Source organism: Hirundo rustica, chromosome W (assembly GCF_015227805.2).
Source record: "Hirundo rustica isolate bHirRus1 chromosome W, bHirRus1.pri.v3, whole genome shotgun sequence".
Classification (NCBI taxonomy): domain Eukaryota; kingdom Metazoa; phylum Chordata; class Aves; order Passeriformes; family Hirundinidae; genus Hirundo; species Hirundo rustica.
This window is the reverse complement of record NC_053487.1, coordinates 3,008,005-3,029,537: the sequence shown is the minus strand read 5'-3', so window position 1 is coordinate 3,029,537 and position 21,533 is coordinate 3,008,005. Positions and strand designations below refer to the sequence as shown.

The following is a 21,533-nucleotide window of genomic DNA, read 5'->3' as shown; positions in this document are numbered from 1 at the left end:
CCTATTAAATTGTTTTTTCTGACTTGGAGTCTCTCGCTGGTTTTGCCTTCAAGCCAGCACACCCTGTGGCTGGGTGTACCAGATCTAATAAGGAAGAAGTTGTTGTAAAAGGTCCTTTGAGACAAGCCAGGGTAGCCAGGGTTCTGTCTTAATAATGGTTCCCTTTTCTCTTGTTGAGCTGCAGCAGTGGAAGCCCTCAGTCAAGGAGTATAGTCACAATACAGAAAATGTAGCTAATTTTGTAGAAAGAGCCAATTAATCACAGAATCCAGTTCTGAGCCCCTCAGTTAAGGAAGGATGTTGAGACCCTTGAGCATGTCCAGAGGAGGCCAACAAGGCTGGTGAGTGGCTTAGAACACAAGCCCTATGTGGAACGACTGAGGGAGCTGGGGTTGTTTACCCAGGAGAAAAGGACACTCAGAGGTGACCTTATCACTCTCTACAACTTCCTGAAGGGTGGTTGTAGTCAGGTGGGGGGTTGATCTCTTTCTCTAGGCAGTAACTGACAGAACGAGAGGACACAGTCTCAGGATGCGCCAAGGGAAATATAGGTTGGATATTAGGAAAAAGATTTTTAGGGAAAGAGTGATAAAGTACTGGAATTTTTTGTCTGCCTGGGGTGGTATTGGAGTAACCATCCCTAGATGTGTTTAAAAAAAGATTGGATATGGCACTTGGTGCCATGGTTTAGTTGAGGTGTTAGGGCATGGGTTGGACTCGATCTTGAAGGTCTCTTCCAACCTAGTGATTCTGTGATTCTGTGAATCCAGATTGGAACGATGTAGAAGACATAATGGATGCTTTGTTTGATAGAACTGAGAAAAGGATGGTAAGGAGGGCAGTTCAGTCTGCAATAGAGGCACAGATAGCAGCTGGTACTCTTCAAGGGTCAGTTACTGATTTTTTCCCTTGTTGGGATTAGATTTGTTCCCTTTTGTCTTAAAGAATTTTTCCCCATAAGTTACTAGGAAACAAAGTGCTGATACTTAGAGGGTACTTGACTAACACAAAAAGACATGGCTGGGAGGGAGACGATCACAGGAAGTTTGGGAGAGGGAAAAAGGACAGGGCTGGGAGGAACTGAGTTTTTTTCCTGCTCTCGGCATTGGAGAGGCACAGTCGAGCGGCTGCTTGCTGCGTGAAGAGTCCACTGTTAACGAAGGGTCTGGTCCTGGGAATTCTACCACCATCCATCATCTGCTGGAGTGCCCAGGAACTCGGAGCCCCTTCACCTGCCCTGCTGGAGCTGGGCCAGCCCTGCCCAGCTGTCGCGGCTTCTTCAGTACTGCTCACTTTGCCGGGACACCCCCCTGCCTCCAGGACACCCCCCGTGCCTGCTGGAGACCCCCGCCATTCCATTCACCAGCCCGGGAGTTTTCCACCATTCCAGCTTGGTGCTCTCGGAGTCCCAAGAGATCAGACTGACCCAGGCTTTGTGAAACAAAGCCCCTGGAGGTTCCTGGTTCTGTTTATTATTAATGCTGTAGTTGTTGTTGTTTGTTTGCCTTGTTATACTTACTAGTAAAGAACTGTTATTCCTTTCCCCATAGCTCTGACTGAAAAGCCTCTTTAATCTTCTAAATTATAATAACTTGGAGAAAAGGGATTGGAATTCCCCATTCCTAGAGAGGCCCCGCCCCTCCCTAACAGATACCTGTCTTTCAAACGAAGACGTCCCCTCAGAGGATCCCAAGTGGGACTTCAGTGTAACAGAGCAAATGGAAAGGTTGAAACGATATCAGACTTAGGTGGTCTATATGATGAGATATTAAATTCCTAAAGCAATTAATTGGTCAAGATTATACAACATAAAGCAAAATGAAAATGAATCCCAAACAGACTTTTTGAAAAGGCTAAAAGAGGCTGCACGAAAATACATGACTCTGGACCTTGAATCAGCTGAAGTGATGACACACCTGGTCTATCTGTTTATAGGTCAATCTACAGATGATATAAGAACAAAACTGCAAAAGGCAGAGCAGAGGGAAGATCTAAGTAAATTGTTGAATATTGCTTGGAAGGTATCTTGAAATAAGGGTTCAAAACCTGGAGATTCAACAAACAGGGAAAATTGCTATGAGTGTAGTAGATGCAAAGGCCAGCATTGTAAGGGGATCGATCAGAAAAAGACATCTAAGGAACCTAGAAAGGGTACTCCTCTGGATAAGAGACAATGTGCTTTTTGCAAGAAGAAAGGACACTGGGAAAAGGAGTGTCCAATGTTGGTGAGGAAGAAATTTCCAAACCCAGCTCCTGAGTTAGCTGTGAATGGGGAATGAGGGGCACTAAAGGTCTCTTCCCCAGCAGGGCCTTTGGTTATAGCTAAGCTGGGGAAAGACAAAATTGAGCTTTTGCTGGATACAGGGGCAACATATTCTGTGTTAAATACCTTAGAAGGGAAACAAAGTCAAGACACTGTAAAAGTGATTGGTGCCACAGGGGTAAGTGAAAGAAAAGGCCTTTCTTCAAGCCTTTGTAATTCAAACTGGGAAAACACTGGGAGATTCATCATCAATTTGTCTGTATGCCAAAGTCTCCTAAGCCTTTGATGGGTAGGGATCTATTGGAGAAGTTAGAAGCAGAAATTAAGTTTTGCAAAGGAAAGGGAATACAAGTTATAATTCCTGAGACTAAATTTGTAAAAGCAGCTGCCCTTTTCATACAGGAGGACTGCAGTGAAATCCCCACAGAAGTGGAAAATGCTGTCCTTCCAACAGTGTGGGCCAGTGATTTTCCTGGCAGTCCAAATGGACAGAACCTGTAAGCACTGCACTTAAACCAGGAGCCACACCGGTAAGATAAAAACAGTACCCTTTGAAGTTAGAAAGTCATAGAGGGTTAACCCCTATAATTGAGAAGTTCCTTAAATTTGGGTTATTGATAGAATGTGAATCCAAATACAACATGCCCATGCTGCCAGTAAAAAAGGCTGATGGTAAAAGCTACTGACTGGTGCAGGATTTAAGAGCAATTAACAAAATAACAGAGGATATTCACCCAGTAGTGGCGAATACCTATACCCTTTTAACCCCACTGACAGACAATTTAGGGTGGTTTACTGAGTTAGATCTCAAAGATGTCTTCTTCTGCATTCCTGTAAATAAGAATAGTCAAGAACTTTTTGCTTTTGAGTGGGAAAATCCTGAAACAGGGAGGAGAAGAAGCCAACTCACCCAGACATCCAACCCCAGGGTTTCAAGAATAGCCCAACTATGTTTGTAAACCAGTTGGCAGAAGAATTGGAGGACGGGAGAAGACAAGAACCAGGGGGGGTTATTTTACAATACGTGGAATATATTAATTGCAGCCAAAGATCAAGATGACTACATCCAAGTCACTGTAGTTTGTTAAACTTTTTGGGACTAAGTGGGTATAGTCTTAAAAAAGAAAGCACAGATTGCCAAGGAAGCAGTGATTTATTTGGAACTTGAGATCTTCTGTGGACATAGACAACTCAGCAGAGAACAGAAAGAAGCCATCTTTGATCTCCCCAAACCCCACACCGTGAGACAAACGCAGGTCTTCCTGGGAATAGTAGGTTGGTGTCACTTATGGATACTAAATTATGGACTACTGGCAAAGCCTCTGTATGGAGTACTAAAAGCAGCTGATAAGGGAATTGTGATATGGAGAGAGAGTAAAAGAGCTGCATTTAAACAGTTGAAACGTGGTATTTCTCCACGAGACTAGACGACCGCCGATGGCAAAAAGAAAGAGCCTGCTCTTTGTCCAGGGGGAAAATACTGCTTTATTCTCCAGTCCTGCCCTGCTTGGCTAGAGATCTTCCCAATAGCTTGCCGGTGCCCAAGAAACCTCGGCTCCGCCTGTCCGGGGGCTTTTTCCCCAGGGGGCAGGGCCCAGAGACAGGGACAAGACACCATCCAATCAGGGAGAAGTGGGAGTGGAAGAGAACCAGGTTACAGATAAGTAAGGGAAAATCACATGATACAGATTACAAATCCGATAAAATACAATAAAAACCCAATTAATGCATTACCACATTTCCCCTTTTCTTATTAAATTAAGAAGAAGGAAAGCTCGGTTCATGGGAGATGCTCAGAGTTTGGACCTTGAGTACCTTTAAAGTTGCAAAAGAAAAATGACCTTTAGTACAAACAAACTGTCTAGAAAAACACTGTTAAGGAATAATGATAATTAGAAGGAGAAGGTTCGGCGCTTTCTCCTCCTTCAGGCAGCACTGGCCACTTGTGGGACCTCTGCAGGTGGCTTTGCAGTTTTAGGGATGAAAGGTTTCACCCACTTGGCTGGCACCCACTTGGGACCTGAGGGAGTGGACACACAGGCATACCCACAACCCCAGGTGATCAGATCATGAGGACCCTCTGTTTCCCTGGTTGCTTTCAGTTGCAGTTGGCAGTTCTCTCTGAAATGGTGCACAATTGGTAGGTTAAGATTTTCAAACGTTCAATTTAAAAAGTTCAGAGTGAACAAGGCCTTGGACAACTGGATTTGGGGTGTTTCTAGTTTTAGAGACTGATGTTGCTGGCTGAGGACCCTTTTGAGATTTTGGTGGGTCATTTCCACGATGGCCTGACCTGTCGGGGAGTAGGGGATGCCTGTTTTGTGCTCTACTCCCCATTGCTGCAGGAAGCTTCTGAACTCCTTGGATGTGTACGTGGGTCCATTATCGGTTTTTATTGATTTGGGGATGCCCAGGAAGGAGAAAGCCTGTATTAGGTGTTTCATGGCATCACGAGACTTCTCCCCTGTGTGGGCAGAGGCATAGAGAGCTCCAGAAAAGGTGTCTACAGATACATGGACATACTTTTGCCTACCAAAGGGCATGATGTGGGTCACGACTGTCTGCCATACCTCACAGCTGTTCAATCCCCTGGGGTTTGCTCCTGCACTTAGGGCTGGGAGTGCGTGTTGCTGGCACGAGGGACACATTGCCACAATTGCCCGAGCCTGTGGAACTGGCAGACTAGGCCTGGTGCATTCTGGTGAAAAAGCTGGTGGCTGATTTTTGCTTGTACGAAAATGTTTGGGAGTGAGGCTATCTCCACAGGTGCAGCAAGAGCATCAGCCCTCCTGTTGCCCTCAGCTATGAATCCTGGTAAATCGGTGTGTGATCTGATGTGCATCACATAAAATTGTTGCTCTCGGTGGGAGATCAGATTTACTAGTTTTGAGAGCAAGTTGAAAAGTGCAGCATTGGAGACCTCACTCAGTACAGCTTCTCCAGCTCTGGATACTACACCTGCTACATAGGCCGAATCTGTGATCAAATTGAATGGTTCAGGAAACTTTTCTAAAGCTCTAACAACTGCAGCCAACTCAGCTACCTGAGGCGATCCTTCCACCTTGACAATATCTTTCTCCCACTGCTGATTTTGAGGATCTTTCCATGTTATTACTGACTTATGAGATGTTCCAGATGCATCTGTAAAAACGGTTAAAGCCTTTAAAGGCCTCCTGCTCTGAACACTTTTTAATGACAATTTGAACTGAATTTGTTCTCTAAATAATTTGTGAGCAGGCCGATGAATTGAAATTTGACCTGTGTAGCTATCCAGAGCAAACTGCAAAGCTTCATTTTCATGAATCAGGTGCTCCAGCACTGCTTTTGTGATTTGGCCCGAGTTTATCTCAATTGGGATGTGAATACACTCAAAATCACATCCTGCCAACTCCCTGATCCGGGTCCTGGCTTTCCGGATCAATTCTGCTACCAGTTCCTGTGGCCTGGTCATTCTTTTGGACCAGTGGTGACTGTGGAAAACCCACTCTATGATTAAGAGGGGATCCTTATGGTCTTTGTCCTTTTTTGATTTTTCCACTCTTTCCCACTGAAAAAATCATCCTGTGTAAGTGTGGCAATTTGCCTAAAATGATGAATTTGAATGGCAAGTCTGATTTGCACCTGTTGGCCTGTCTGGTGGCCATACAGTCCGGTACCTTTTCTAGGGCTGCTCTTGCCTCTTGGGTGAGGGTCCTCAGAGAACTTAGCTCCTCTCCCCCTTTTAAAAGATTAAAGAGGGGGTCTAGGTCCTCAGTGGTCAGACCTAGCCAAGGTCTTACCCAATTTAAGGACCCACACAACTGCTGGACATCTGCTAAGGTCTTGATGTTATTTTTGACAACCAATTTTTGTGGCACAATGGTCCGCTTACCAATCTCCAGACCCAGGTACTTCCAAGGCGGCATCCTTTGAATCTTTTCCTCCTGAAGCTCGAACCCTGCAGCAACCAAAGAATCTATTGTCAGGTCAAGCGCGTGGGACAGTAAGTCATCATTGGGGGCACACACGAGCACATCATCCATGTAGTGCAGGATGATGGCTTCTCCTACAGCTGCGTGCACTGGGGACAGCAGGGAAGAGAGGTACCACTGACAAATAGATGGCAAGTTTTTCATCCCCTGGGGAAGAAATTTCCAGTGGTATCTCTTCCTCAGGGCTTCTCGGTTGAGGGTAGGGACCGAGAAGGTGAAACCTGGGGCATCGTCAGGGTGCAGAGGGATCTGGAAAAAACAATGTTTGATATCAATAATTGCCAAATTCCAATTTTGGGGGAGCATCGCTGGGGATGGCATCCCTGGTTGGAGAGAACCCATGTCCTCAATGACATTATTAATTTGACGGAGATCGTGGGGGAGCTGCCACTTGCCTTTGTTTGCCTTTTTTATAACAAAGACTGGGGAATTCCATGGAGATGTGGTTTCCACAATGTGGCCTTTAGCTAGCTGTTCATCCACTAGCTCCTGAAGCGCCTTCAATTTTTCTTTACTGAGCGGCCACTGCTCTACCCAGACTGGTGAATCAGTTTTCCAATTGAGTTTCTGGGTAGGGTGCTCTTCAGTGGCCACAGCCTGAAAAACCGGTGGGGCATCTGGAATGCCAGTCGTGACCCCCCCACTGGGCCATCAGGTCTCTCCCCCACAAGGGCTCTGAATAATCTAAAACAAAAGGAAGCAGTGTAGCCAATTGTCCGTTTGGCCCCTTAATTTGCACAACACTGTTTGATTGTTTTGCCCATTTCATTCCCCCTATACCTTCTACGTGCCCGGCCACATTTTGCAGTTCCCAATGTGAGGGCCACATCCTTTCTGGTACAATCATTATATCTGCGCCTGTGTCCAAAACTCCTTTGAGGTTTATTACTTCCCCACTGTGACGGACCTCACACCCTATTATGAGTTTGTCCCTCCCAATAACTTGTGTGGGGCAAACCTCAAGGTGTTTGTTCCTTGTGCTGTTTTTTTCAGGGAATGGGTCAGGTGCTGGAATTGCCTGAGCTATTATCTGCCCCTTAGGCAGAAACAAAGGTGGGCAGACACAGCGCAGCCAGAGAACTAGTTGTTTAGGGTTCGATGAGACGAGACCCAGAAGGATCTCAATCTCTCTCGGTGTGTACTCGGTGTCCCTAAGGATGACATACTTACTGCCAACATGTTGCCAGGAGCCTAGCACTTGTAGACCCAATGAACCTAAATGTTAGTCTGTGTCACTTAGGTGCAAGGATTGTCAGTTGCAACCTAAAAGGCTTTTGGAGACTGTGTGGTTAGACAGGGTCTGCTCACATCATGATCTGAAAGGGTCATATCTGGTGACTTCTGCTGAAAGGTAGAACTGGTTATAACAGGGTTATTTAATTTAACATTTGCATTTTTTAGCTTTTTCTCCCCCCTCCTCGGATTTACCCTATTTATGTCGGCACGCTGGGCAAGTAAGCGCTGACATTTTAGTTTTTTGAAAAATTCCCTTTGAACTCTTGGGACCTCCCAACCCCATTGTCCCAAAAGTCCAGAAATTGATTCTTTAAAGGGCATTGAGATGCCCAATGTCCAGCCTGATCACACAGGAGACACATTGTTCTTCTCTTGGGTGGTGGCTGTGGCACAGGCACAGGGGGCATGGCGCCTGTTGCGGCAGCTCTTTGCGGTGGTCTGAATGCATCTCTGGAACTGTGATTAAGGTGTGCTGTTGTGAAAGGGACCTTCTGGGTGCATACATGCAGCATGTCATCTACGGTTGGAGCCAGTTCCATGGGCAGGCTGAGGATAGCTGCCTTGCAATGTTCGTTTGCATTGGTCAGTGCCATCTCCTCCAGGACCTGTTCTCGGGCTCCTTCATTCTTAACCTGTAACTCGATAGCTCGGGTTAATCGCTCCACAAATGTTACAAAAGGTTCTGATGGAAGCTGCTTTATTTTACTGTAAGGTTGGAAAGACCCATCGGGCTGGATTGAAAAGAATGCTTTGGAAGCAGTCTGTTTAATGCATTCTAAAACAGCTAAAGGACTTTCTTGAGCTTTCTTGAGTGCTGCGACCCATTCATCATCACCACATAGATGTTCTAACCGAACTGGCAAATTATTATTATCAACAGCCATTTCAGGATTTTGCCAAAGCTCCAGGAGTAAATCTCTTAATCTTTTTTTCCATGTGGAGTCCCAAAGCCTAAACAGTGTGGATGAAAGGATGGCAGAAAAAAGCTGCCGGAGGTCAAAGGGAACAATAGGATTCCCTGCTAAATTTGCTTTTAAAAGGCTGCGAAAGTATTCACTTTCGCGTCCAAATTTGGCCTGAGCTTTGCACAAATCCTGAATCGCTTGTTGGGGGAAGGGGTCCCAATTACTGTGGACAGCACCCCCCCTTTTTGACCGTCGGTATGTGACAGGGGTGGCAGAGAAGCCAGGATAATTTCCTGCTTCCGGGTTCCCGGCTCCCCCCCCCTGCCCGGGGCATGGGAGCTGGGACTGTGGGCGGGAAAACCGTGGGAACCAGGGGCAGGGAGGGAGGGAGGGGCTGGCGGCTTGAGTCACACGGGGCAGGGTCGGAGGGCGGAGGTTTGAGGGTAGGGGGCAGAGTCAGAGGAGAGGGCAGTGCCAGGGGCAGCACCGAATGGAAGGAGGGGGTCTGGGGAGAGGAAGGGATTGTGAAAGGGATTGTGGGAAGGAGGGACAAACAAAGAGAGAGGCTCCTCATGAGTCGAGAGCACATGGTTTCAGCCATTTTGGGGAACAAAGGAGTCCCCTCCATCTTGTGACCCCCCCCTTCCAAACTAAGACTAGCTTGGGATTCACTAAGATGGGGGTTCTGTGTACTCGGACTGCCTGCAAAAGCAAATCGAACCTGAGGTTTACAAACTGGGGAAGAAGGGAGTTTTGGGGAAAGTTTAAGGGTTTCTCGAGGAATATCCGATTTTGGGGAAGGGATTTTGGGGTCAGGATAGGGAGAAACTGAGGAGACTGGGGAAAGTCCACAAGGAAGTGTTTTTTTTCTTTTCATTTTGTTTTTGCATTGCAAATAAAATCTGCAAGCTCCAAAGAGTAAAATTTGCTTTTTCCTTATCATTAGGGGAGCTTGATTGAGAAAATTTTTTTACAACAGTTTCCCAAAATTCTGGGGAGCTTATTTGCTCAGATGAGACATCTGGAAATTGAGCAAATAACCACCGAAGGAAACTTTTTAATTGCTTCTTGGAAAAATGGGTTTTTCCATCATCTGAGACACTTAAAATCTGATAATAGGCTCTTTGTTGAGACACAGATAGCTTAGAACCCATTTTTGGTTCAGATTTTAAGTTTCTATGTCCCTTTTTTAACTGTGACTGAGAAACCAAAAGAAAAAAAAAATCCTTGCTGGAGAGAGAAAAAAAAGCCGAAAAGGGGAAGCAGTTTCCTTTTCCACCCACCCTCAGGCTGCCGAAAGAAAGCTGTGGGAGATTGGGGACAGGCGGTCGGAAGATATCGCGTTGTACGGGCAGACAGAACCCCTCCCTCAATTCTTAGTTGGTTAGTGTCCTTGATAAGGTAAGCAACACCTAACTTGTAACGTAAGCAGACGGAAGTGATGTAGCAAACAGAGGTTTTATAACTCCATGTAACCAGTTAATAAACGCCATTAGCCGTCCACCACACTGGTGTCTGTGAGCTGGTGGTCCGAGCAGCCTGGGTGTGGCTGCCGTGTCGTTCCTGAACCAGGTCGCTACGCCTCAGCAGAGGTAACAAGTGGTGCTGAAACCCCGGGAGTTGCCCGGGAGAATGGGAGTCACCTGGACGGGTGAACGACGGCCGAGCGGCGGGGCCAGCTCGGCGGGAGGGACGCCTCCGGACCCACGCAGAGGATGGAAGCTCTCGTGAAGGTCGTTTCTCAGATTCATAAGCAGTGAGGAATTGATTGTAAAGCAAAAGATTTTACCCTCGCAGTGACGAGGCTTTTGCAACTTAGTATTATTGATAGACCGGTGGATATCCTCCACCCAGATGTTTGGGATCAATGTACTAAGGCTCTTGCCGAAGACACAATGTCTTCCGGCTTGGGGAAAAATATTAAAGCATGGGGAAAGGTCGTAAAATCTTTACAGAAGGCTCTGCATGAGCAAGAAGCCTGGAGAGCTGCCCGAAATTGTTTAAAGGTTTCCCCCCAATTAGGTATCGCAGCAGCGACGCAAACTTTCTCAGAGGGAACTGTTGTTGAGAATTTTCAGAGTGTAAAAGAATGTAGTCTGAATGTTAGTGATAATGCTCAGAGTGTTGATGAAGTCAGTTCAGCCGAATGCATAGGCTCAGGCTCAGAAAATCAAGAGCTCGCTTCAAAGCCTCCAAGCTCAAGGTCACTCACTGATAGCGCTGAAAACAAAGAGAGCTCGTTTGCTAACGCGGGGGCGCGCGAGCAGAAAAAGGGAGGAGAGTGCAAAGAGAGAGCTGAAGCTAATCTTTGCCAAAAAGCACGTTTTTCTAAGGCAAGAAGCTCCCACAGCAGGAGGCGGGGGGAGCGCAGGTGCAGGGGGCGGCTCAGCCCCGAGAGAAAGGGGCGGAGGCCCAGGGGGAAGGAGTGGCCCAGCCCTGAGGGAAAGGGGCGGGGGCCAAGAGGGAAAGGGCGGCCCAGCCCCGAGGGAAAGGGGCAGGGTCGGAGCCCGACCAAAAGGCTCCAGAGCCCGGAAGCAGCCAGCCAGTCAACTTCCGGCTCTGATTTGGACTTCAGCTGGGACTGGGACAGCCAGTCCTCTGCTGCCGGCTCTGACTCCGGCTCTGACAAAGAAGAAGTAACAGTATATAAAATCAGTAACAACAATGTTTCTACTTGGGTTGAGGGGAAGTCAGAAAAAGAACAAACTCCCCTCACAGACTGGAAGAAGATAAAAATGGCATGCTTTAAACGCAGCCAGGCATTTAAATTGGGCAAACGTGCAAATTATCAGACTCCCACCTTCAGTGCCCCAGTCATTCAAACCCTATCAGAATCTCGCAGCACGCAGACACAAGAGGGAAGCCACATCTGGCACCTCCTCCTCATTCAGTCCTTTAGCTATCTACCAAAAACCTAAGTCAGATCCTTACAATCTGTTTCTTAGTGTGTTAAATGCTACCTTTTTGTCATTGAACCAATCCAATCCGAACTTTACAAAATCATGCTGGTTATGTTATAATGCAGAACCTCCTTTTTATGAGGGTGTCGCCCTTGATGCTCCTTTCGAATATTCTGCAGCAAACAATCCACACAACTGTAAGTGGGACACACCCCGGAGAGAAATTACCCTGAGTCAAGTCACAGGCCGAGGCAAATGCTTTGGCAGTGTAACCGTAGCAAAGCAGATGGGAAATATCTGTACTGAGTTCATCCAACCTAGTCAAAAGACTGATAAGTGGGCAGTTCTGTTCCTATCAGGAATGTGGGTCTGTCAACAAATCGGAATAACTCCCTGTGTGTACCTTAGCAAACTCAATAACCTTGCTGACTTTTGTGTCCAAGTTCTGATTGTTCCTAGAGTCCTGTATCACCAAGAAGAAGAAATGTATCGCTTTTTAGAAGAAACCATCCTGCTCCGCAAAAGAGAAGTAATAACAGGTATAACCATTGCAATGCTCCTTGGCCTAGGAGCCACTGGCACAGCCACAGGTGTTTCAGCTCTCGTGACCCAACATCAAAGACTTTCTCAGCTGCAAATGACAATTGACGAAGACTTACTGAGAATTGAAAAATCCATCTCCTCTCTGGAAAGATCTATCTCCTCGCTTTCGGAAGTCGTCCTGCAGAACAGGCGAGGACTGGACCTCTTGCTCATGCAGCAAGGAGGCCTGTGTGCCACCTTAAGAGAAGAATGCTGTTTTTATACAGACTATACCGGAGTCGTGCGAGACTCCATGGCCAAACTGAGAGGAAGACTGGCCCAGAGAAAGAGAGAGAGAGAGGCCCAACGAGGATGGTTAGAGTCATGGTTCAATCAGTCCCCATGGCTAGCCACCCTTGTTCCCACATTAATAGGCCCTCTCACCATGATACTCCTGACATTGATTTTTGGGCCTTGCATTTTGAACAAGTTAGTGTCGTTTGTTAGAAGACATTTAGAGAAAGTCGACATCCTATTTGTCGAACGCATGCAATTACCGTGAAGTGCGCTTGTTACTAACATTTTATACCACTTTTGTATCCTATTATACTAACTTTAACAGCTTTTGCATTTTTATGACATTTATACTTTTATAACATTTATACTTTTATACTTTTTTACTTAGTCATGGGAGGGGGGGGAAATGTGGGAGATTAGGGACAGGCGGTCGGAAGATATCGCGTTGTACGGGCAGACAGAACCCCTCCCTCAATTCTTAGTTGGTTAGTGTCCTTGATAAGGTAAGCAATACCTAACTCGTAATGTAAGCAGACGGAAGTGATGTAGCAAACAGAGGTTTTATAACTCCATGTAACCAGTTGATAAACGCCATTAGCCGTCCACCACACTGGTGTCTGTGAGCTGGTGGTCCGAGCAGCCTGGGTGTGGCTGCCGTGTCGTTCCTGAACCAGGTCGCTACGCCTCAGTGGAGGTAGCAGAAAGCACTTTGTAGGTTTTTTACTCTGAAAGCAAAAACCTTCTGCAAAGGGAGAAACTCTTTTCTCTGAGGCTTATTGCCCCTTAAAAAGATTTTCCCTTAAAAAACCAAAGTGATACTCACCGAAAATCCAGCATTCCTTTCCCTTCTTTCCCAATCACTCCTTTTGCCTGAGACTGACCCTTTTTGGTGCAAAAAGGGCTTCCAGTCTCGGTTCCCAGGGTTCGTTTTCCATGAACACATGGTCACTTTCTCTGGGAGCAGCCTGCCATTCGGGGGGCTTCTTTGCAGCACTCCGATGGTTTTTTGAGTCCAAAGGAGAAAACTGCAGCCCAGGCCTGTAGAATCCTGTGTTTCGGAGACTCCACAGCGAACGCCAAGCCTGACGGGTCTGTCTCTGCGTGGGATTCCTCGGCCACGTGCTCCCCAAGTGGTTCTTCCAGCTTTTTGGGAACCTTTTGTGGCTTCGAGCCACACGTAAGGCACCAGTTGTGGTATTTCTCCATGAGACTAGACGACCGCCGATGGCAAAAAGAAAGAGTCTGCTCTTTGTCCGGGGGGAAAATACTGCTTTATTCTCCAGTCCTGCCCTGCTTGGCTAGAGATCTTCCCAATAGCTTGCCAGTGCCCAAGAGACCTTGGCCCTGCCCGTCTGAGGGCTTTTTCCCCAGGGGGCAGGGCCCAGAGACAGGGACAAGACACCATCCAATCAGGGAGGAGTGGGAGTGGAAGAGAATCAGGTTACAGATAAGTAAGGGAAAATCACATGATACAGATTACAAATCCAATAAAACACAGTATAAACCAAATTAATGCATTACCACAGAAACATTCTTTAATGTCAGCTCCAGCATTAGGGCTGCCAGACAACTAAGGTTTTTGAATTATTCACTTATGAGCAGCTGAATGTTCCTTTGGGGGTACTAGCACAGTTCCTTGGGTACTAGCACAGCGAAGAGCTGTGGCCTGCTTTTCAAAACAGCTAGACAGTGTTAGCCAAGGGTGGCCTGGGTGTTTGACAGCTGTGGCAGCTACTGTTATATTGATCCAAGAAGCTTGGAAGTTCATCCTTGGGCAACACACTGTCATGTACATGCCCCATGCAGTACTAACTGTACTTGAATAAAAGGGGGGGGCATTGGTTGTCCCCTAGCAGGATGCTTCAGTGCCAAGCTGGGTTGTTGGAGCAAGACGATGATACCCTAAAAAAAACCTCTGTCATCAACACGTTTCTGTCCTCCATGTTGACTGATAGTGTGCCTGAGTATGACTGTTTACAGACCATAGAAGAGGCCTATTCCAGCAGATCAGACCTGAAGGATGTGCCTCTAGAAAATCCAGATTGGGAACTGTATACAGATGGAAGCAGCTTCATGAGAGATGGTAAAAAAATGAGAGGTTATGCAGTGACAACTATGGATAAAGTAATCGGGCAAAGGGCTTGCCACTAGATGTATCATCACAGAAAGCTGAATTGATTGCACTGACGAGAGCTCTAGAACTGAGAGAAGGAAAGAAGGTAAATGAATGGACTGATTTTAAATATGCATTTATTAATGTTGTGCATGCCCATGGAGCCATCTGGAAGGAGAGAGAGCTGCTGACTGCTCAAGGTATTGGGAACAAACATGCTGAACGGATCCTTGCACTCCTGCAGAGTAGTTGGAAGCCTATAGAGGTGGCTATTATGCATTGCAAGGCTCATCAAAAGGAAACACAATTCCTGAATTAGGGAATTGTTTTGCCAACGGAACAGCAAAAGGGGCTGCAGATAGTACCACAAAAAGAAAACAATCTGTCAGGGTTTACCCCAAAGTATGATCAGAAAGACCACCAGTTAATTGGGTCCATTAAGGCTGAAATTAAAGAAAGTAAATGGGCTGTTACACCAGTGGGACAGGTTTTAGTCCCACCCCTGCTCCTTCAGGAGATAGCTCAGCATGAACATGAAGGTACCCATTGGGGAACAGAAAATCTTTTGAAGCATCTGAAAGAGGTAGTAATAGGAAAAGGAATGGCCGAAATTGTGCAGTCTATAGTGAGCAAATGTGAAATCTGCTCTCAAAATAATCCTGATACAAGCAAAAGAGTAGTGCTAGGGGTGACAAAGGCCAGAGACCTTCTCGGAGACTATTGGCAGGTGAATTTTGCTGAGTTACCACATAATGAAGGATACAGGTATGTACTGATATTGGTTGACACCTTCAGTGGATGACCTGAAGCTTACCCGTCATACTAACACAGTAAAAGTGGTAAAAGTCTTGCTCAGTCATATAATTCCAAGGTTTGGGGTTCCTTTGGTGTTGTCATCAGATAGAGGGCTGCACTTTGTTGCAACAGTAGTGGGGGAGGTTAGTCAAATTCTGGGAATTGCTTGGGATCTGCATGCACCCTACAGACCTCAGATGAGTGGTAAAGTTGAACATATGAATGGAACCCTCAAAACACAGATTAGCAAAATTGGTAAAGAGACATCTGTGACGTGGGTTCAGGCTTTGCCTATAGCCTTACTGAGATTTCACATACAACCAAGGCAGAGGAGCAACCTAAGTCCCTATGAGATATTGTATAGCAGGCTATATCAAGTTCCGCATATCCCCAGAGAAATCCATACGAGGGGGAAAATTGACTAACAAAAATATTTAATAGCTTTAAGCTCCATTTTGCAGAAGCTCCAGAGGCTGGACACACCTGCTCATCTGTTCCAGCCTGGAGACTGGGTCTATGTTAAATAGTGGGACAGTGACCCCCTGCAAGCAAAGTGGAGAGGACCATTCCAAGTCCTGCTGACTACCCTCAATGCAGTCAAAGCTGCTGGCAAGGGACCTCCAGAGTTAAAAAGACTTCTGTTCCTGAAATAACTGGAAAAACAGACAAATACAGATAATGATATGGTTTAAACTGTTCTTTTGTGTCTGTTATCCACACCGTTAGTAACCATGACTCGGGTGTAGACCCAAAATTTGCTAAGCAGAATGGCTGTCAATTTCCTACTAGCCTCACAAGGGGGTGTCTGTGCAGTCATTAATACTAGTGTTGTTCTTATGCAAATCAGAGAGGAAGGATTAATAAAGATTTGGCTAAAATCTGAAGACAAACTCAAATTCTACATCAGGTAACTCTCACAGATCTTTCATACACTTGCCTCATGGTTACCAAATTGGGCTTGGATAAAACATTCATATTGGCTATATTTGTAGTTAGTGTCTGCATAATAGCTGGCTGTATGATTCGATGCTGTGATTTCTGGTCATCTTTATGGTCTAACATCAAATCTAAGTGTTAGAGACTAAACAATGTGGATTTTTTGTCAAGCATCTAAAGGGGGTAATGATGCCTAAAGATTTTTAGCTTTTATATATTCTTCATGTATTTGTAGCTTTGTAGACTGTTAATGCATGGTTGTAACTTCTAGTACTTTTCCAGCTCTCTTTCCCACTGCAAACAAACCCTTATTGATACATTCCTGAAATTCTGTTTAGTCTTATTTGGTAGTTTAGCAAGGACATTTTGTTTTGCACCATGCATAATAAAAGTAGAGTTAGAGGATCAGGATCAGGAGGGAGGGATCCAATGGGGCAGAACCTCAGGGGGGAGATTACCTAACCAACTTCTCTTCTAATTGGACAATACTAATTGCCCAATCTTATAAAATTGTACAAATCTAATTCCAGGCACGTTTTTTCACCATATTGTGTACCTGAAGGCTTTCAAGTAAAGATTCGCTTTTATATTATCATTTTAACATTGCTTGGGAAAGTTTTGTTCTATTTCCAGGCAACACCGCAAGGCACCATTTTAGACCCAGTTGTCTTCGACATCTTCATAAACAACTTAAATGTAGGACTTGAAGCTATATTGAGTAAGTTTGCTGATGACACTAAATTGACAGGAGCTGTTGACTCCTTCAAAAGCAGAGAGGCCCTGCAGAGAGACCTTGACAAATTAGAGGTCTGGGCAATCACCAACTGTATGAAGTTTAACAAGGTCAAGTGTCAGATTCTGCGCCTGGAATGGGGCAACTCTGGATATATGGACAGACTGGGGAACGACAGGCTGGAGAGCAGCTCAGAGGAAAGGGACCTGGGGGTCCTAGTTGATGGCAAGTTGAATATGTGAACAGTGTGCCCTGGAGTCATATCCTGGGGTGCATGAGGCAAAGCATTGCCAGCTGCTTGAGGGGGGTGATTTTCCCACTCTACTCTGCACTGGTGCAACCTCACCTCAGGTCCTGTGTGCTGTTTTGAGCATGAGCACCACAATATAAGGACTAGTGATAGGCCCTGAGGAAACAGCTGGAACAGTGTCAGGGGAGGTTTAGATTGGATATTAGGAAAAGGTTCTTTACCCAGAGGGTAGTTTGGCATTGGAACAGGCTTCTCAAGGAAGTGGTCATGGCCCTAAGTCTGACAGAGTTCAATAAGTGCTTGCACAATATTCTCAGGCACGTCATGTGACCCTTGGGGCTGTCCTGTGCATGGTTAGGAGTTGGACTCAATGATCCTTGTAGGTCACTTTGAACTCAGGCTATTCTATGATTCTGTGATACTCCAAACTTCCACTATCCTTCATTGCCAATTACAGAGAAAGGCCATTATATCTCCAAAGTGCAGTGCTGATTTACTTCAGTCAGCAGAAGACACCTCTTCCACAGAGTAGAGATGTCCTCTGACACTTCCATCTAGAGCCTTTCTGTACTAAGTTAAGTCAAAAGCAAGTAACTTATATTTGATTAAAGGCTAAAATTAGCAAGAGACTACTCTAGAGGACAGAGTGATAAACTTTTTTGCATGCTATCTCCACAAAAAACTAACAGTATAATCTCTAGTGATGCCAGATAATTAGCTTTATTCGGGAGTGTCTTGGTTTGAAAGACAGGTATCTGCTAAGGAGGAGCGGGGCCTCTCTAGGAATGGGGAATTCCAATCCCCACCCTCCAAGTTATTATAATTTAGAAAATTAAAGGGGCTTTTCAGGCAGAGGTATGGGGAAAGGAATAACAATTCTTTACTAGTAAGTATAACAAGGCAAACAAGCAACAAGAACTACAGCATTAATAATAAACAGAACCAGGAACCCTGAGAGGCTTTGTGAAACAAAGCCTGGATGTTTTGGATTATGTAACCTTAAAATGTGTGTTCTATTTCATCTGTTGAGGGCTGTTTTTTGAGAGATGTGTTATCCTTCTCTTGTAACTCCAGGGGGGAGGGAGGAGGATGCCTTCTGATAATGGCCCAGCCATTAAATCCAGGTGGGGCAGTGTTTCTTATCTCTTTCACCACCCCTCCATCCTCCAGGGGGACATCTTCTGCTAATGGGCCATTAGGGCCCACCATTGACATGACACATTACATCATCCCACTGTGAGATGTTCCACACAGTGGGGGAGGAGCCAGCTGTTCTTAGCTAGATAAAAACTGGGACTGAAGGACACAAGGTATCCAGTTTTTCCACTGGATGCCTGGAAGAAGACCGGACCCATCTTGCCACCACTGGACTTTCCACAGGACCATCTCTAACTTCACAGAACTACATCTGTTACTCCAGGAGGACTTATTTGGACTGTTTCCAACACCCTGACCACCAGGATGCCAGGTCATATCCCTGACTCTGTCAGAGTTTTTTCCAGGATTTTTGTTTGCTTCCTTGCTTGTTTTTTGTACTACTACATTTGTATTTTCCTTTTTATTTTTTAATATTCCTAGTAAAGAACTGTTACTCCTATTTCCCATATCTTTGCCTGAAAGCCCCTGTGATATATGTCCTAAAGTTAATTTGTGTTAAAAGATATAAAATGTAATACCATCCCTATAAGTATAAGTTTTGTTTTAATCCAATATGCTATGAGTTAACTCAGAAGAAAGCAGCTCAGTAAAGGTACAGGAATTTCTCTTGCCTGAAAAGACAGGGGAGGGACACGAGACAAAACATGATTAGAATTACCAGAAAGGGAGACACAAACATGCCTCTGCTGGGAATCATTAAAAAGGAATGTAATATATGTCCTAAAGTTAATTCGTGTTAATAGAATATAAAATGTAATACAAAGTATATAAGTTCTGTATAAACTAGCATGTTGGAAGTTAAGTTTTGTTTAAAATAGCATTTTGTGAGTTAACTCAGGGGAAGGTGGCTTAATAAAATACAAGAATTTCTCTAGCCTGAAAAGGCATGGGAAGGACACGAGGAAAGCTTGATTGGAATTACCAGAAAGGAAGACAGAAAACTGTCACTGCCAGGAATCGTTGAAAAGAAACAAAAGGCAACGGAAAACGGGGATGATAGCCCGGAGGACCCGATGATTGTATCAGATCCGTATCTAGATGGTCTCCGGCTGGAATTGACATCTCCACACCACACCTGGACCCAACCATTAACAGCATTGTCCTCCTCCGCTGATCCATTCAGACTCTTAGAACTGAAACCTGCATGTTTAATGAAGATGCCTCGGAGGGAGGACCGTCGACATCCCGAGCCTTTCTCCGCGATCCAGTGTATAAAAAGAGACTGCTGCAAACCAAAAAAGTGAACTTGGGGGGTAACAAACTGACAGAGTGTGTTACCATTGTTCACCCAGCGGCGACCCCGGGCTCAACGCTGTCCTTTTAATTGTGGCTGTCCGAGACTGTTATTCTGTCTCACAATAAAAATTCCAAATTTTGATTTATTTAATTTGGTCCATTTTATTTATAACACCCCTAATTGCAAAATTATAATAATTTGGAGGGAAGGGGGTTTACATTCTCCATTCCAAGGGAGGCTCTAGCTTTCCTTGGCAGACAACTGTCTTTCAAAACCAAGACACTGGGTTAGTCTGATCTCTTGGGACTCCGAGAGCACCAAGCTGGAAACTCCTGGGCTGGTGGCTGGAATGGCAGGATGTCCCCGGCAGACAGAGGGGATGTCCCAGCAGGCCAGCAGGCAGGGGGGTGCGGGGCTACAGTGTAGCAAAAAGAGCAGTGCTGGAGAAGCCGTGATGGCCAGACAGGGCTGGCCTAGCTCCTGCAGGGCAGGCGGAGGAGCTCAGAATTCCTGGGCACACGAGCAGATGATGGTAGATTTCCCAGGACTGGACTTTCTGTTGACAGTGGACTCCTTCTGCAGCAAGCTGCAGCCTGGCCGTCCTCTCCGATGCCCAGAGCAAGAAGAGCCCCCAGCTCCCCCAGTCTTGTTCTTTTCCTGCCCCAAAACTCTGTGATCTTCACCCTCCTGACTTTCCAGCTACCTCCTTTGTGTTGGTCAAGCACCATCTAAGCACCAGTACTTAGTCTCTTAGCAACTTATGGGGAAAATTTCTATAAGAAAAAAAAAAGGAACAAACCTAACCCCCAACGGGGAAGGAAAAGGCAAATACATTATGTTCAATGCTTACCACTAAGCAGTTCAATCCAATTTTGTACTGTTTCAGGAGGTTGGGTCTCTTTTATGTGTTTCAGAGCTTCATCAAGTAGAACGTCCCCTGTAGGAGCATCTGACTTGCAAATGACCTAGGATAGAATAAAATCCAGACAGCATTTTTACTTAATTCATATACCATACCATAAACATCCAAGAAAAAAAAATTGAAAAATCTGTTATCAGAACCAAGGAAAATTTTAAGGAGTGAGGAATGTTCTCAAAGAATATGCAAGTTAAAAAAACCCTAGTTGTTAGAAAAACTTTAGGATTTTAATTACAAAGCTCTGTTATGTCTAAAGTTATCTATAACCTCTATTAACCTTAATTGACCAGAACTAAAGTATTAATAACATGTTTAATACCTAATTTTTTACGGAAGATAATCAACTAACCTGGCCAGGTCCTTCACTTTCTCCCCAAACCAATGTATACTACTGTCCTAGGGCGACTTTATGATGCTTGTATCCCCAATCGTCTGTTCTGTTTGGGCTGTATATTGAGTTCTGTGCCTTTAAGACTGGTTCTAAGAGCAAGGAGAAGCGCGGAGTTTGTTTTGAGAAAACTGCCTCACTCCTCCACATTTTTCTCCAGACTGGGTGTTCGGCGGAGGCTTGGAGAGACTGCAGGAAAGAGATCTTTTTGCTTTTAGCTAGTTTTAGCTAGCTAGGGCAGAGAAGTTCCCTGGACGGGTTTTTTTTGGGGTTTTTTTTTGTTTGTTTTTTTTTTTCTTGGGACTGTTTAAACCTGCTCTGGACTGAAAAAAACCCAGGGGAGCACTGGAGGCTTGCACCTGTGGCCCACCAGGGCCTAGACCTTGGCATTTTCCAGCAGCACCAGAGGGACTGGGACTGATAAAAGACTGAGAGAGAGCTGAGCTATATCCAGGGCAAGAACTTTCTCAGTTTGCCATCTCACTCCAGAATGAGAGGTTTTATTGTTTCATATTATTCATTCTTTGTACTTATAAGCACTTTGTTTGTTAAGTAAAATAGTTTTTTCCATTTTTCTTCGAGGAAGTTCTTTACCGGACTAGTTGGGGGAAAGGGGCCGTTTAGGTTTGCTCCCTGGAGGAACCCCATTCAGGGCTTTTCTCCCAAATTTACTCTAAACCAGGACAATGCCTTTTTATTGGTGCCCAGCGTGGGGCTCGAGAGAGTGGAAAAAACTTGTATTGATTATTGATTGCATTTTGGTTGTACTTTGTGTGGGGATAAAACAGTCAGTAGCCATGTTGCTCCTTGAATGTCTCTTGGAATGGAGTCCTTTCTATGGTTCTATTCCCTAGGCTTTTTTGAGGTTTTAATACCTTTCTTGTCCCTAGGTTTGTTTTCTTATCCAGAA

At 45.3% G+C, this 21,533-nt stretch overlaps 1 protein-coding gene across 3 annotated transcripts in view; it reads right to left on the bottom strand.

Moving 5' to 3' along the window:
- Positions 1–21,533, bottom strand: part of LOC120764895 (Golgi phosphoprotein 3-like) — a 144,700-nt gene that overhangs the window by 22,188 nt on the left and 100,979 nt on the right. The window contains exons 3-5 of one of the 3 annotated variants that reach the window (XM_058423903.1): positions 20,167–20,281; positions 6,135–6,200; positions 3,609–4,078 (exon numbers count right to left, since the gene is read on the bottom strand). In XM_058423903.1, coding sequence (XP_058279886.1) covers positions 4,044–4,078; positions 6,135–6,200; positions 20,167–20,281 — 216 coding nt within the window. In that variant the 3' untranslated portion in view covers positions 3,609–4,043. Of the gene's footprint in view, positions 1–3,608; positions 4,079–6,134; positions 6,201–20,166; positions 20,282–21,533 lie in introns of those variants that run through there. The other 2 variants (XM_040089016.2, XM_040089017.2) reach the window with 2 other exon arrangements.